The sequence below is a fragment of the Cibotium barometz genome, chromosome 63 (assembly GCF_041138505.1).
Source record: "Cibotium barometz isolate CiBa-2024 chromosome 63, ASM4113850v1, whole genome shotgun sequence".
NCBI classification, from domain to species: domain Eukaryota; kingdom Viridiplantae; phylum Streptophyta; class Polypodiopsida; order Cyatheales; family Cibotiaceae; genus Cibotium; species Cibotium barometz.
The window spans coordinates 17,055,535-17,070,904 of NC_141108.1; the positions used below are offsets into that span (position 1 = coordinate 17,055,535).

The window sequence follows — 15,370 nt, forward strand, 5'->3', positions numbered from 1 at the left end:
AAGTGCAGGACCTGGAGTGGAAACTCGTCCCTTGTGATTCCCAGTTCACGATGAGTCAACCACGGTTCCACTCTAAGCATCCAAGGTCAGGTGTACAATTACCGTACATGATCTTGGTCAGGTGTACAAGTCCCGCACATGAAACAGAACCAATCCATACTGTGAGTCACCCTCTGGAATGATGTCAAGTGTTCCAGGTGTTCGGCCCCTTTGCGCTACCCCAAGAAAGGGGTTGGTATCCCTTGATTAAGAGACGGGTAGGCCTTAGGCCACTAGCCCAAGGATGAGGCATCTGGGTCTTAGAGCTTGTAGTTGCATGTCAGAGAAGGGGGCAGCCCTTTGGGCTACCCGAGAAAGGGGTTGGTATCCCTTGATTGAGAGACGGGGTAAGCCTTAGGCCACCCTAAGGGGCCAAGAGGCCATGGCCATTAGCCACCAGCCCAAGGATGAGGCTAGGCTTTGGTCGGCCTGGTCTTGCGCCTGGCAGCCTGTCGGCCAGCCCTTGTGGGCTTGGCCAGCCAGCCGGCCAGCCATGGAGGGCCAGCCCTAGAGGCTGCACAGCCAGGCAGCCAGGGCACAATGGCTGCCCAGCAGCCAGCCCAGCCATGTGCAGGCTTGACAGCCAGCAAGGCGGCCAAATCATGGTGTGAAAGGCGCCTATTAAAAAGGGCCAGATTCAGGTCGTGGAGTGATACATCAACAGGCCGACTGCTTTATCAACCCACCGACCAGCATTATATGAGCCTATAAAAGCATAGGATAGTTAGTCATTTAGTTATCTCATAATTCACAAAGGGCTGGAGCATTCCAAGGGCCAGGACAGCCGAGGGGAATTCCACAGCCAAGGTGTACGTTGAAGGTCAAGAATCAGGTCAGAAGATCTACAGATATTTGCGTTATTTGTTCATCATTCTAATAAAGCAAATACACCATCCATGGTGGGGGCCCTACAGAAGGTATTCGGGACCAATACTCTCTCTCTCTCTCTCTCTCTCTCTCTCTCTCTCTCTTTTATCTTATTTCTGCACATATCTCTCTATCTTATGCGTTATCTTCGTCACGAAAAAATGCTGGATTCTGTCCATTGAAGTACCCATTCTATTCATCAAGCTTCCACATGTTACAGATGGCATATTGATTGGAGTAACTAGGGCTCTATCAAATAGCTCTTTGTGCATCTTTTATGGTCTTATTTTTTATTCAATGAGCAAAAAGATAAATATCTGCAGACATTGTATACATACTAACTTGAGTTAATTCTTCGCATAGAACACAATCCGAAACAAGAACTTCTTTTGGATGTAAGTAATATTCCTGTACTGTACTGATCTGTATAAATTAAAAGGAAAGTATATTATGAAATCGCCATCATCTAATAAATATTTTATCCTGTAATCACATAACTAAAGCCGTTATCTGGTGCAAAATTGGAAACCGCTACATAACAGGAATGAAATAAAGAGATACATATGTATGTATAGACAAATATGTGTTTGTGTGTGTAGAAGAGAATGAAAGAGGCATAACAATTTGGTACTCATCACGTTGATCTGGATGCACAATTTTCATATGATGTTTTGCATAAGGACTTTCAGGCAAATCAGGCTGTGTGGAATAAGCCTAAATCCACTTTAAAATGTAAAATTCCCATGCAAATGATTTTGATCAAGGTCAAGAAATTTTATGCTGAGGGTGTGTATTATGCTGCCAGGGATCTTTTTGAGGCTGTGTCATCTGGCATAATGCATAAACAACAGCTGTTGGAAAAATCCCCCCGGTTCTATGGCATGCAAATGGTTCATGTGCTTCTTTGGACTTTTCTCAAGGATTATCAGTCTTTGGTTAAGCATCATTACCCTGTATGGGTAGAAGTGGTGGACTTTCCAGTAGTTTTTAGTGATGCTTTGCCAGTTCTGGCCAAAGAATTGGGTACAGTGATATGCCTCGCACGTAAAATGGGAAACTGTAATAGATTTTGCATATTATGGGACACTAATAAACCCACCCCGGATTCTACACGTGTGGAAATAGAGAATGTGCATATGCGCGAGAAATGTTTGGAGCTGAAATGGGTGTGTTTGCAGTAGCATGCTTCACATGTCACAAGTTTGGACACCTGGCCATAGAATGTCCAACTTTGAAACTGCAGCCACCTCTTGACTCTATCCCTCTGCCTCCAATTGTCTGGACAAATACAATTACCCAAAAGCCTCCTCCCAATAAGATGCCTAATCCTGTGAGGTCCTACTGTAAGTATAGGTGTACAGACTCGAGGCAAAGTTGTACAACAATTGAACACTTGACTTGAGTCAACTCAGAAATCCTCTCTTAACGAGGATAAAAATGTGCCAGATGCAAATGGATAGCAAACTACAAATGCATGTAAAGTAGTCACTATTAAACCTCGACCATTGCAATCTCGTACATGGACAGAATCCACACCACCTCATGGTAGAGCTTCCACTTCTACAAATGCTGAGGGGGGAGGTTTTTGGGCTCAAGTGGTCAGAGGAGGAATGCTAAAATTGCAAGATTTGCAAGATGATATTGATACGGCCTGCACTTGACAGGCTCATATCGATATGAATTACATTGCACTTGACAGGCTCATATCGATCAGAATTACATTTGATTCTGCTCCTTCATCATGATAATGAATGTCACAATAAAATGCACATCATATAATGTGCAACGTTTGAATAATCCAAGAACTTGGAGACTATTTTGGGATTATGTATATAAACTAAAACCGGATGTAGTGTGTTAGCAGGAACATAATCAGCATGCTCTAGCTGGGCAAACTCATTTTTTCCATGATTATGATATATATTATACAAGAATCAATACTTTTTCTGGGGTCTATGTGGTTGTGAGACATGAATTACAGCCAATAGTAGCTTATAATGATCCAGATGGTCATCTTATCATCAGTTTATGTTCCATCAATTTCTACACGAAGAGCTAGACTTTGGTAAAAATTCTTACAATATCCATGGTTGGCAAATGCATTTCTATGTGGAGATTTTAATAACTCGCCATCACCAAACAACAACACCAGAGGTGTTTCGCATATGATTGGAGTTGAAAAGGTGTCATGGAAAAATGCAATATGTCAACTAAAGGCAATGGATATGTGGAAAGAAACATGTGCAGACAGGAAAGGCCTTACTTTCCATCATAATGCTTTTACCGAATATCGTGCCAGATTGATCATTATTACTCTTTGAATGTTGATCTCTATGATCCTATTACATGTCATATGTGGGTTGATTATTCATTGGGACTCTTAGATCATGCTCCCCTATGGATGGGTCTCTATTTTGGTACTCCTATTGCTGATGAGCAACTGCCAGTAAAGAGGCTATGTTTGATAAACAATAGCTATCTCACTCACCCTCTGTTTTAGGATATGGTGGGTGATATTATTGATGTTATGAATGCAGAGATTTGTGAGGATATTGATGTTGCTTGGTATCATTTTGCTATTCGCATGCGGAGTTATAGCTGATTATGGAAAATGGTATTTAGGGGAAGAAAGAGAGAGAATCTGTGGCTTGAAAAGACAATTGCAAGCTCTTGAAGAGCTCACCCATATTTGTATGTTATCCCCCTCAAGAAGAAGAAAGAATGCATTATGCTAGTCATGAGCTAGAAAGAAATGATCGATCCAATCACGACAAAAACCGTTATTGGATAAGGGATGTTCCTCAAAAGCTTCCATACATCAAGGTAAAAGCAATGCATTTCACGACTGCAAAGGACAAATAGTGGTGAATGGACACATAATATCACACAAGTAGAACAAGAATGTGCGACTCACCGGCAACATGCTTTTGCAACACCTGCTCCGTTAACAGATAGAGCTTCTATTGTTTGTGTTGACCTACTTTCTCATGTGATAGGAATTATGGATGCACAAGAAGCACAAGACCTTCAACTTCCTTTTTTGGAATTCGAGCTTGACAATGCAATTTAATCTTTGGGCAAACGGAAATCCCAAGGATGGGATGGCTTAACTGTTGAATTCTTTCTCCAATTCTAGGATATACTTAAACAGCCACTCTTGCTTATGATCAATCAATCATGGTTATAGGAAATTATGCCATCCTCATGGCAAGAGGGTTTGGTTAAGTCGGTGCCAAAAAAAACAAAATAATATTTATAGTTTATGGTTCATGTGTTTATAGGTCTTCTTGTTTTGGTCCAACACCTTGCCCTTCCTATTCAGGTAAGCTCACACTGATGACGGTAGCCTACAAATTGACTACTAGAATGATCACCCATAGAATCAGAAAGGCAAGGATGCCCTTTGAGTGCCTTGTTATATGCGATAGCGACTCATCCATTGCTGCTTTATCTGGATAAACTCACTGACAATGGACTTGCAATTGCCACATGGTCGTGTCTTGGTTGCTCAGGCTTATGCTGATGACTCCTCCTTTTCGAAAAATAACCGGAATGATCTATGTATACTTATGCAGACTCTGGAGCTATTTGGTGAGGCTACAGGGCTATTTATAAACTTCAAGAAATCGAAATTGTTGCCTTTAAAGGAAGAAGATTGGCACAATATTTTATGGCCTGGGAAAATTCTCCCACCCACAAAAATTGTCAGACATTTAGGATATACACTGGATTGCAATGTCTCTCATTGGGATGCTACTAAATGGATAATGCAAAGAATACAAATGAAGCTGGATTATTGGAAATTGCCTACATGGCCAATTCATGTCAGGCTTCACATTGTACAATCTAATCTCATGGCATACATCTAGTTTTTCTTGCCACTATTGATATGATCAAAAAAACAAATTTCTTCTTTCATGTCCCAGACAATGGAAGTATTATGGAGATCAAAAAAGCACTGATACTGTTGAGGTATCACAAGGTTTGCTCACCTAAAATGCATAGTGGACTGAATGTCCTAAATATTCATTATCATGTGTTGGCAAGAAAAGCAACAATCTTACATACTTTCCTTGCTTAGAAACGCTTATGGCAATGGAAATGTGTTAAAAAATTAAAGCATCTTCCTTTGGTAAATGGTAGCTACAATAGTGGAACATCTTTGTGCAAGGCAAGATTCCATGTTACTCATACACAAGCAAATTGATTGCTGATTGGAAAGAAGTGTTGCAATACTTACATTGGTCTAGGAGACCTCCACAAATAGGAAATTCTTTGAGGTAAGAAAATATACATTGGAGTAAAGCCTTTAATACTCCATTGGCAATTACAACTCCTAGAAGAGCTTATATTTTATCTACTAAATGTATAAACATTGTGCTGGATATGATATCTCGTGATGGAAGGTCATTTCCACACATTGGGTATGCATTATAGGACTACATGGCAGCAATAATGCAACCCTTTCAAGATGTATTGCATAACCCTCAACCGAATAGATTGCAAGATTGTACATTACAAAGAGTAGGATTTCATGCTTCTACTACAATTCATTTTGCTCAAATTACAGCATCAAAGATTTAAAATTGATCATCCCTCGCCCATGGTTTTCAGAGCATGCGAATTGGGGGCTCTTCTCCTTTTTTTTTCCAAGAAAAAGATCCTTCAATTAGTTAAAGAAAAAACAACCACAAAGGGCTAAGTACAACCATGAAGGGCTAAATACAAACTCGCCTCATATGAGGGCGGGAAACAAGTGATCATAAGGGGAAGAGATGCTTCTCCTCCGACTGGCCGCTCTATGAGGAGAAGGCTATCTCACACAGGGGAAGGGGGGGGAAACAACCACACAGGTGGCCTGTAATGCCAAATGGGGTCACCGCCTTTATCTGTGAGAAAAGGGCCAGGCCTCCAAAGTCTCAAGAAGGCTTCCCGCCGCTTCCGCATGCGGTCAGAACCTCCTTACAGCTTCCCCTCCCTACAACTTCCCCCACTGACCGCGGAGGATGTGAATGATGTCGAGCCATATGCTCCTAATGGTCTCAGCCAGCGGAGTGTGGGTACCCTTGATGGCCTCGCTACATCTAGCATGCCAGATGTGTCAGGCTGCTATGCTACTGCAAATCTCCCATCGCTGGCATGAGCCTAGTTGCCAGACACCTGCAGGTGGGGCTGTGATTGGTACTACTGCAATACGATGGTGGGAGACCTGAAGGGCAAGGCCTCCCCCACCCTCCTCGTAAGTCCTGACCACTCTAGCCTCGGTGACCCAAGCGACAGTACCCAAGTGATGATCCAGGTTGATGCCCTATCCATAGTGAAGATGCGGAGAATCCGCTGCCAAATCTGCTGAGCCTTCACGCAATCCCAAAGGCAATGTCGTTGAGACTCCTGTGGGTGGCCGCACCTCAGGCAAGCTATTGGCCGACCTCCGACTGCCAGCCAAGTACCCACCGCTAGACTCCTTTGTGCCGTTAAGCCAAAGGAAGAGAGTGATCTTCCTCGGCCAAAAGCTGTCCCAAAGCCTCTTCCGGAAATCTGAAAGGAAGCACTATGATAGGCCTTGAGACTGCCAGTGTGGTGCTGTTGCCGGTGTGCCATCTATCTCTGGCATCTGGATCCTGCGGGCGGCCGAGCCACGCTGGGGGCTCTTCTCTTTATATAGTAAAGAAATAGAAAGTGTGGTTTTACAAAAAAAAAAAAAAGTGTGTAGTACATATGTACATATACATATACACGCTAACATTTAGACACACACACACACATATGCGCATGTATGTGTACATGTACGTGTATGTATATATGTATGTGTATGTGTATGTGTCCAACAGAGTGTGATTGTAGGCATGTGTGTGTGTGTGCGAGCATGTACCATACGTACATATTGTTTCTTTTTTTGTATACATGTATGCATATGCACATATGAGCTACTTCGCTCAAAACAACACTTGCAAGCTCTTACAATTATGCATTCTCAAGAATATGTTGTGTGTGTGTGTGTGTGTGTGTGTGTGTGTGTGTGCACGCGCGCGCACGCGCGCATACCATATGTACGTATTGTTTCTTTTTTTGTACACGTATGCATATGCGCATATGAGCTACTTGGCTTAAAACAACACTTGTAAGCTCTTATGTTATGCATTGTCAAGATATACAGTGTAGTATCGTTACAAGGCAATTAGCTTTGATTGTAATGCCATATTCTTGAAGAAGATCATTGCCATTGGTTCCTTGCTTAGCGTCCCCACCTTCGTTGCTCAAGAAAAACAAGCTTCCGCCTTTACTAACGAACTTTTTCACCGACTGCAACTGCTCTACCACATTATTCATAGAAGCAAACGTCATCACATTGTCCAAATTCATGTATAAGAGAAAATGTGTTCCATAAATATAATAGTTAATATGCACCTTGGTACAACATGATCACACAACAATCCTAATCACATCAAGTGAACTACTCAAAGGTATTTAAGAAAAAGAATGAAAATCAAAAGATTAATCTTTTAATTGCTGCATTCCTACATTTTGTTGTTATCCGTAATGAAAGACTCGTTTTTTCAATAAAAAGGATTCCTAAAGGCTATGTGACTTGTCCATATTAGTAACAATCATCAACAGAAATCAACAAACTGGCCCAAATATATATGTGTATATGCAATCCACAGCACCACTTCCAACCTCCACCCAACCAATTTATCCCCCTCTCCTCCGGTAACATTGCTTCCCGCTGGGGCCTTAGCCATTAGGCCTATGTGACCCCTGCCCCCGGGGGCCTTTTGGATGTCTGCAAGAAGTCAACGATGTAAAGATACCCCTCACAACACCACTTCCCGCCTCTTGTTTCCCCCCACCCAACCAGGTCTGGCCCCTCCTCTCCTCCGGTAGCACTACCTCATACCTTGGCCTTAGCTAGCAAGCTTGTGTGTAGCCAATCCGAAGGTTCACACACGACTAACACGATTAAACACTTAAATTAAAGGCACACAGTTAACCACAGCCACATACAAATCTGACACCACGCTAGGCCCGGAATGCCCCCCCCACCCAATTTATGTCATATTACCAAGGAGTATTTATCAGTTATAAGCTTTGGGGGTCTCTCTTGTTCCCACACATGGAACAAGCCAAGTTTATCCAGAATACCAAGTACAAAGACCCAAAAAGTATCCACATATCATAGGACACCTGTGAAGCCATGAAATCCATGAAACATATAATGTAGGCCTAGGGTTAGGGTCTACTACAAGACCAGAGCTATGGTCGATGAAAGATGTCCATGGTGTGTGTGAAGAGAGAGAAAGAGGGGTATAGAGAGAGAGAGATGTGACAAAGGTCAAGGAGAGAAAGTTATACGACTAAACGATGTGAAACTTGACAAGTACAAGTACATTTTATAAGGTGTAGTACCTTATCCCTCAATCCCAGCAACCACACCATATGTTGACACATGGACAACTACAACACATTGACAATGGCACACTTATCTTATCTAGATATAAGGGGGTGTTCACACCTAAGCATAAGATTACTCACACATATAGGGGTTGTTCACACATAGACACAAGTGGGTACACAAAGAGGGGTACACAAACACGATGGATGCACACACGTGAAGCTCCGAATACCCAAGATATAAGCATATCTTTGACCTTGCATGCAAATCTCTCATGAGATCCTGTCGAGGCTCAGGCAGCAGCCAAGAGAGAGGCAACCAAGAACAATCTCCCATGGAGTTATGTCGAAGAACGGTTCTGATGATAGCAAGAAACTCCACCAAGCATGTAGCACGAATAACACGCCTGACCTCCAGCCAAAGAGCCATGGAGTTCCACTCAAGAGGCCTAGGTAACAGCCCCAAGGGAACAGCCAAGATAAATGATACCCGCACAACAGGTACAAGTCGATTATGGTAAATACAACCACCACGAATAGCACGCACGGTGCAAGTACATGGCGGTACATCAAGTACAACCATCAAGTACATATGGTGCAATCTGTATATTCAGCCAGTTCAAAGAAAGTACAGAATCAACAAGTACCACAGGTACTAGGCAGTACATAAGAGTATGCCCACATCAGCACGCCGTTTGATTCACAAGTTCTCTGATCTTATGGAGTTGAGGATTGTAGCATCCCCTGTGGCTGCCCTTTCTCGAGAATCCCCTGGTGGTCGGGGGAGGCAGCGGGCATGGAGGGGGGAAGCAGAGAGGGGTGCAAGTGCTGGAGGAGAGGGAGAGGGAAAAGAAACTTTTTTTTTTGTTTTTTTTTTTTTTGGGGGGGGGGGGGGGGGTGGGGGGGGATCACATCAAAAGGAATGGGGAAAACCAGGGGAGCCAGGGAACAGGGACGGGGACTGGGACACCTTCACCGGAACCTCGGGAAACAAAGACAGAGCCTGAAACTGGCTGCTCGCCTGCTGATCCGGAGATGACACACCTGACCTCCAGCCAAAGGGCCATGGAGTTCCACTCAAGAGGCCTAGGTAACAGCCCCAAGGGAACAGCCAAGATGAATAATACCCGCATAACAGGTACAAGTCGAGTATGGTAAATACAACCACCACAAATAGCACGTACAGTGCAAGTACATGGCGGTACATCAAGTACATATGGTGCAATCTGTATATTCAGCCAGTTCCTAGAAAGTACAGAATCAGCACTATGAGCCGGATGGGATTCCCCATGGAGTGGATTCGTGGAGTCTTAGGACTTTATTCAGCATCTCACAGCCAGGTTCTCATTCAGGGAGCCCGAGGCGACAGATTCCCCCTTCCCAGCTCGGTTCGACAGGGCTGTCCTCTGGCACCATACCTCTTTCTATCTGTCGTCGAGGCCATGAGTAAGACGACACAGAAGCCTACCCTGTTGGAGATGTTGGGAATCTCCAAAGATTCACGGAGGCGATAAGAGATTTTCTGCCATGCATCAGGAGCACAGATCAACTGGCACGAGTCGTGTGTTTTTTGGGTAGGCTCAGCACCCATCCCGACTTGGCGACCAGCTGAGGCTTTCCAGTGGATCCCGAGGGGCACTCCAGTCCGATACCTCGGTTGCCAGGTTGGCATTGATCTCTCTCCCGAGCAGCAGCCCACTCCACTTCTTCTGAGTATTAGGAAGAAGATTCTATATTGGAGCTCGGCGAGGCTATCCCTAGCAGGCAGAGTGGTGGTGGTGAACCAAGTACTGCTTGCCACCATGTGGTACGTCACCTCGTGCTGGGCCTTTTCTCAGGCTTGTATCGGCCAGGTACGGCGTTTGATCCGGAACTTCTTGTGGGCCGGGAGTGATGGGAGGCCAGCCAAGGCCAAGGTGGCATGGAGAGTGATCATTCAGCCACGTAGCAGAGGGGGGCTTGGCCTCATTGATCCAGCTACACAGAGCCGTGTCCTGCTCGGCAAGTTGATTGCCAGAGGACTCCTACCTAGTGGTGAGCCTTGGAAGGATTTCCTCTTGGCCTAGATTTCTGCCCGCACTCCAAGCCTTGGAGGCCTATGGCCGCAGAGTACTAGATGGATCTTCATAGTGTTAGTCCTGCCTTTGAGGACAGATTCGCAGCCAGTCTACTTCGTGCTTGGGATCATCTCATGCCAGCCCTCAGACATATTGTTCCAGTGGCCTCAGAGGAGCAGCTTCGGCAACCTTTGATCTGAATCCCCTAATCTGTTTACCCAGTGGCCACATGCTAGGCGCCTAACCGCACATATCCTGGGGCGCCTTGAGCATGGGACCAGCCAGGTCTCTTGGGGATTGGGTTGCACACAAGCAATTACCTCAGGAGGAGCAGGAGAGAGGCCTGACAGGGATCCGAGGTAGAGACAGGCTCAACATTGACATTGACTCAGCTATTCCTCCAGAGTGGCTGACTCCTATTCCAGACTCGACCCCCCCAGTGTGGCTAGGCGTGTTCACCAGACACGATATCCTCAAGGCAATCCATGGAGCAGATGAGAACAGTGGTCTGCTCACTTTTTCTATTGGATTACATGGCAGATTAGATAGATCAGAGCACCCCTTGGAGGATTTCAGAGGCTACACCTTGCAAAGGGTGAGGGTGATTGGTTTTCGAGCATGGGCATGGCACCCATATCCAGCACCGACTAGGTGGCCAGGGAGACTTTTTGGCAGTTGTGGATTTGGGAGTGCCGACCTCTCACGCGGTTGCAGTGGGACCCTGGAGAGTGGACTTGGCATGATCCCACAGATCGGGTGGAGACTCTGGATGCAGACCTTTCCTCCCTAGGGGACCCTTCAAGAGTTCTAGAACAAGGCAACCCAACTAGAGAATGCCCGCGTAATGGCAGAGAGGAGCACATTATGGCCTCCTCTCATCCTGGTGGTGATGTCATCAACTTCATCCTTGGAGCCATCATTGGTGCCAACTCCATCCTCGGTACCATCATTGGTGCCTCTTGCACCTTTGTGGCCTCAACATCTGCTTCCTCATACCTGGACGAGCTAGCAAGGCTCAAATAAGAGCTCGAAGACATCAGCAGATCCCAACAAGAGAATGCGGCGGTGGCAGCACTTAGGAAGGAGATTGATGATTTGAAGCTAAAGGAGAACAATTCAGGAGCATGGTGTTCTCTGTCGCTCCCAGGGCTATTTTCCAAGTGATTGCCCTTCCAAGAGATATTGTTCCTTTTGTTAGAAGGGAGGCCATGAGGACAAAGAATGCTGCTCCTTGAAGGGGATCAGGTTGGTCAAGCAGCAGTTACAACTGAGCATTCCTTCCCCTTCTACTCAATTTCCCAAAGACCCCCTAGCCGCCACTACACCCATCACCACCAATCCCCCACTGGCCCTCCTTCTCCTCCTCATCCATCCTCACCACCCCGTGTTTCCTTAGCCTGGGGGACTCCGCCTCTCATTCTCCATGTGTCTGAGGGCGTGGGGAACCCTTAGCTCACTTCACCGTCAACCATCCTGCCTGAGATCACCACTCCTCAATCATCCTCGCTATCAACATTCACCTTCGCCCCTTCACTCTTATCTACGGCTTCCTTGGTGGCCACCCCTCGTTGCTTGGTGGCTACCCAGTGCTTTTCTCGCCATCGACCATCCCTTCCATCCTTACCGTCGGGTTTTTCCTCTCCATCTACCACCACCTTGCTTTCCTCTCCATCCACCATACCTCTCACCATCCCCAGTCTACAATCATCATATATGGGTTCCTCCGTCATTATCACAACATTGATATCTTCGCCATCGACCATCACCACGTTCACCACCACCTCTCTTTGGGAATTCTCAGGTGGTGTGTCATTGGGGTTGCAAGTCTTCTCAGAGCCAATCTCCCATGCAATGGTGGTTCCTCTTTACCTCCCCTTTACACCCTTCCTCAGTACCGACACCACTCCCTCTCATTCCCCTATCTACCACCCTGCCACTCCATCCTCTATTCCACTTACAGGGCCAGAGGTGTCTGCTCATCAGGCATTCACCTCAATTTTTCACAATGTCGGCCAGCCAGTGCGTCCCGCACCTTCACTTGATCCGTATTTGGCAGCTTCTTTTCCCCTGGTTCCAGAGTGTGATTACATTGGGGACACTCTCCTTTAGGCATCACGGCGCCTTCATGAGATCGCACTATCTCATCAACGGATTGTTGCCCTATATGCCACGGCCAGCAGTCAGTTGCGCCCAATCTTTTTAACACTCGGGCCGAGCGTGCCACTTTCCAAGCTTGAGCAGACGCAGTTGAGTTGGTCCATGCAAATGTGCTTCAGCCATTGTTAGAGCACGAGGGCAAAGATCAGCCTTGAGACAAAGAGAGGATGACCTGCTGGCTGATCTAGAGGAGGACATCACTATTATACGACAGGAGCATGAGGCAAAGTTAGCTCGGATTCGAGCCCAGCATGGGCAGGGGATAGTCGACCTCACTACATGGCATACGGAGGAGGTAGCTACTTTGAGAGCCCAGGCCGTAGAGGTAGAGGATGCACCGCTTGGCCACTCGTCGCCGTTCCAGAGGACAGATTAGTGCTTCCACTATTTGCCTCTGCTTTTCAGGGAAAGCAGTTCTTCTCATTGTGGTTATTTTTACCACAAAGTTTACAAGGATTCTTCCTGTAACAATCCTTCTCTACATGGTTATTTCTACCAAAAATAGAATATTTTTTACCTCAGAAGTTCTTCTTTGTGAAGAAAGAGCTATCCCCTTCCCCTTTGTTCTTCATTTCCTCTTCCTTGAAGGAGGTTATGACCCTTTCAATGTGGTGATGAGGTTTTAGTGCGAATAAGGCCACCCAACCTTAAGCCAAAACCCAAGGCAGTCCATCCTATAGGCATAGAAATCAGCCCCCAAGGAAACGACCAAAGCCATATCCCAAAGTACAGATGGAATAGTTGCAAGTACACCAATGAAGTACAGAAAATACATCAACCAGTACAAAAGGTACATATGGGTAGCCTCCACTCCTCACATGGCCATGAGAAGGATGCTTTTAACATTAAAATTGATATAACAACCTATAAAAGAGGACCTCTGTGTCTGAAAACTTTTCTTGAGGGGAGCCAAACACCACCACATCAGCCTTTTCCAGAATGGGTAATGAAAGCTCATCTTTGTTCCTGCAATTAAACATGAAAACTTTTACACGAGTATAGAAAATAAAATCTCTCCCATTTTGTTAAATTCTTTCCCGAAATTTTGCTTTTCCATTGTACTGTTTTATGTGCAAATGTTAACGTTTTGAATTACATAAAATTAGAAATTAGTTTTTTTCTGCGTTATGCTGTTTTTCCTTACAGAAGAATTTGAAAAGCTCCCCGCAACCGCTTTGCCAGGCTCTTAAAACCCTGTACTGTATTATGTGTCTCTGCATTTTTAAGCAAGCGACTATTTTTTTCCCATTATCTTGATTTTTTATTTTATTTTACCTGCCTAAAGCAAAATATTTATTTACCATGCCAAAGACAGTTTCTCTTTAAGATTTATGTCAGAGCTCATAACAGCCACATGAATCAAACAGCTTAATCTCGTGTGATTAGTTAGAGGGAAAAAAATTAAGCGTTTGACTAAGCCAAGATCGAGCTAAACAGACCTTGCTTACTGCAGTTGAACATAATTGTTGCAGGAGAGTCTTCTGGACTGCCCATCATGACTGCCTAGTGCTGGCGATTTGTTACGTTCGTTTCACAGTTAAGTAACGCTTAAAAAACTTAATAACCTTGGTATATTGGCATACCTCACTCTAACTAATGACATTCTTGGATTGCTTAATTAAATTAGTAGCATCTTAAAGCAATTGAAGGGTTCAAATTATGATTCATTGAAATAATTTGCCCTACCCTTACATGCTCTTTTTTTTATAAATATCAAGTATTATATTATCTATAGAGGATATTAATCTAATAGCATATATAATGCACTGCCCAATGCACACTTGCCTTTTTGCTACTTGGCAAGGGAAAATTATAGAGGATATTAATCTAATAGCATATATAATGCACTGCCCAAAGCACACTTGCCTTTTTGCTACTTGGCAAGAAGACACTTGGCATAAACTTGGCTTTGGGCCACTCCATGCCCTTTTGCTATTAAGGCAAGGAGACACACGAAAGTCCCTCCATTTTGTCATTTTGGCAAGGTAAGGCACCTCAGTGCCTCACGCCCCCCACTCAACCTCATTCACACTACCATGCCTTCCATATCTTATTGTGTAATCCCCCCCCCCTCTCTCTCTCTCTCTCTCTCTCTCTCTCTCTCTCTCTCTCTCTCTCACACACACACAAACACAAACACACATTGAAATCCAAGGTTGATTGAATACATAATCAAGCTCTAATATGTGCCCTTGTGGCAAGGTTGCCTAATATTATATGGGCACCTACAAGGTTCAAAAGACACACAAAAGCAAGCTCTCAAACTCGTGCTGGATATATGGTTCGCAAGTTACAAACATTTTCTTCTTACCTACACTTATCTTTTGTAAGACAAGTTTAGAACATATAACTTCATGTACATACTTTCTTAAGACTAGTAATAGTGGTTGGACCATTTTTAAGTTCAAATATAAGTCAATTTTGACAATAAGCAATACACATTCATTCCCTTTACCGTAGAATACTTGTAAGCTCTTCTCTTCTTTACTCTTACTTGCTTGTATGCTATGGAATCTTGCTTGCTTAGATAGGTTTGATTATAGGTTTCCCTCTTGCATTAGCTTTTTCACTATCCCCCTTTTGGGAGAGAGAACCATCGCCATACCATTCTCTCTTGCCTCCATCTAGGCATAAAGAGCTTTACCTTCACCCCCTTAGCAAAGGAGCATTCTAGTGTGATGACAAGCGAAGTGAGGACACACCGGATGAGCTAGCACACCCACATTAAGGAGTTGCATTCTGGCTTGAAGGCAAGACATAAGGACACATAATTCAACAATGCAAGAACATAGTTGACACCGTTGATAGAGGGACTAGCCTAGAGCTTATCTCTATTCTTACATCCATTCCTAGCAATT

The 15,370-nt window shown here is 44.6% G+C and overlaps 1 protein-coding gene across 6 annotated transcripts in view; it reads right to left on the reverse strand.

Moving 5' to 3' along the window:
• Positions 1 to 14,141, reverse strand: part of LOC147603776 (uncharacterized) — a 78,915-nt gene extending 64,774 nt beyond the window's left edge. The window contains exons 1-5 of one of the 6 annotated variants that reach the window (XM_086796404.1): positions 13,952 to 14,141; positions 13,657 to 13,726; positions 13,391 to 13,478; positions 7,078 to 7,215; positions 1,249 to 1,329 (exon numbers count right to left, since the gene is read on the reverse strand). In XM_086796404.1, the coding sequence (XP_086652530.1) occupies positions 1,249 to 1,329; positions 7,078 to 7,215; positions 13,391 to 13,478; positions 13,657 to 13,726; positions 13,952 to 14,009 (435 nt within the window). In that variant the 5' untranslated portion in view covers positions 14,010 to 14,141. Of the gene's footprint in view, positions 1 to 1,248; positions 1,330 to 7,077; positions 7,221 to 13,376; positions 13,479 to 13,656; positions 13,727 to 13,951 lie in introns of all 6 variants that reach the window. The other 5 variants (XM_086796407.1, XM_086796406.1, XM_086796408.1 and 2 more) reach the window with 5 other exon arrangements.
• Between the last annotated feature and the right edge of the window lie 1,229 nt (positions 14,142 to 15,370).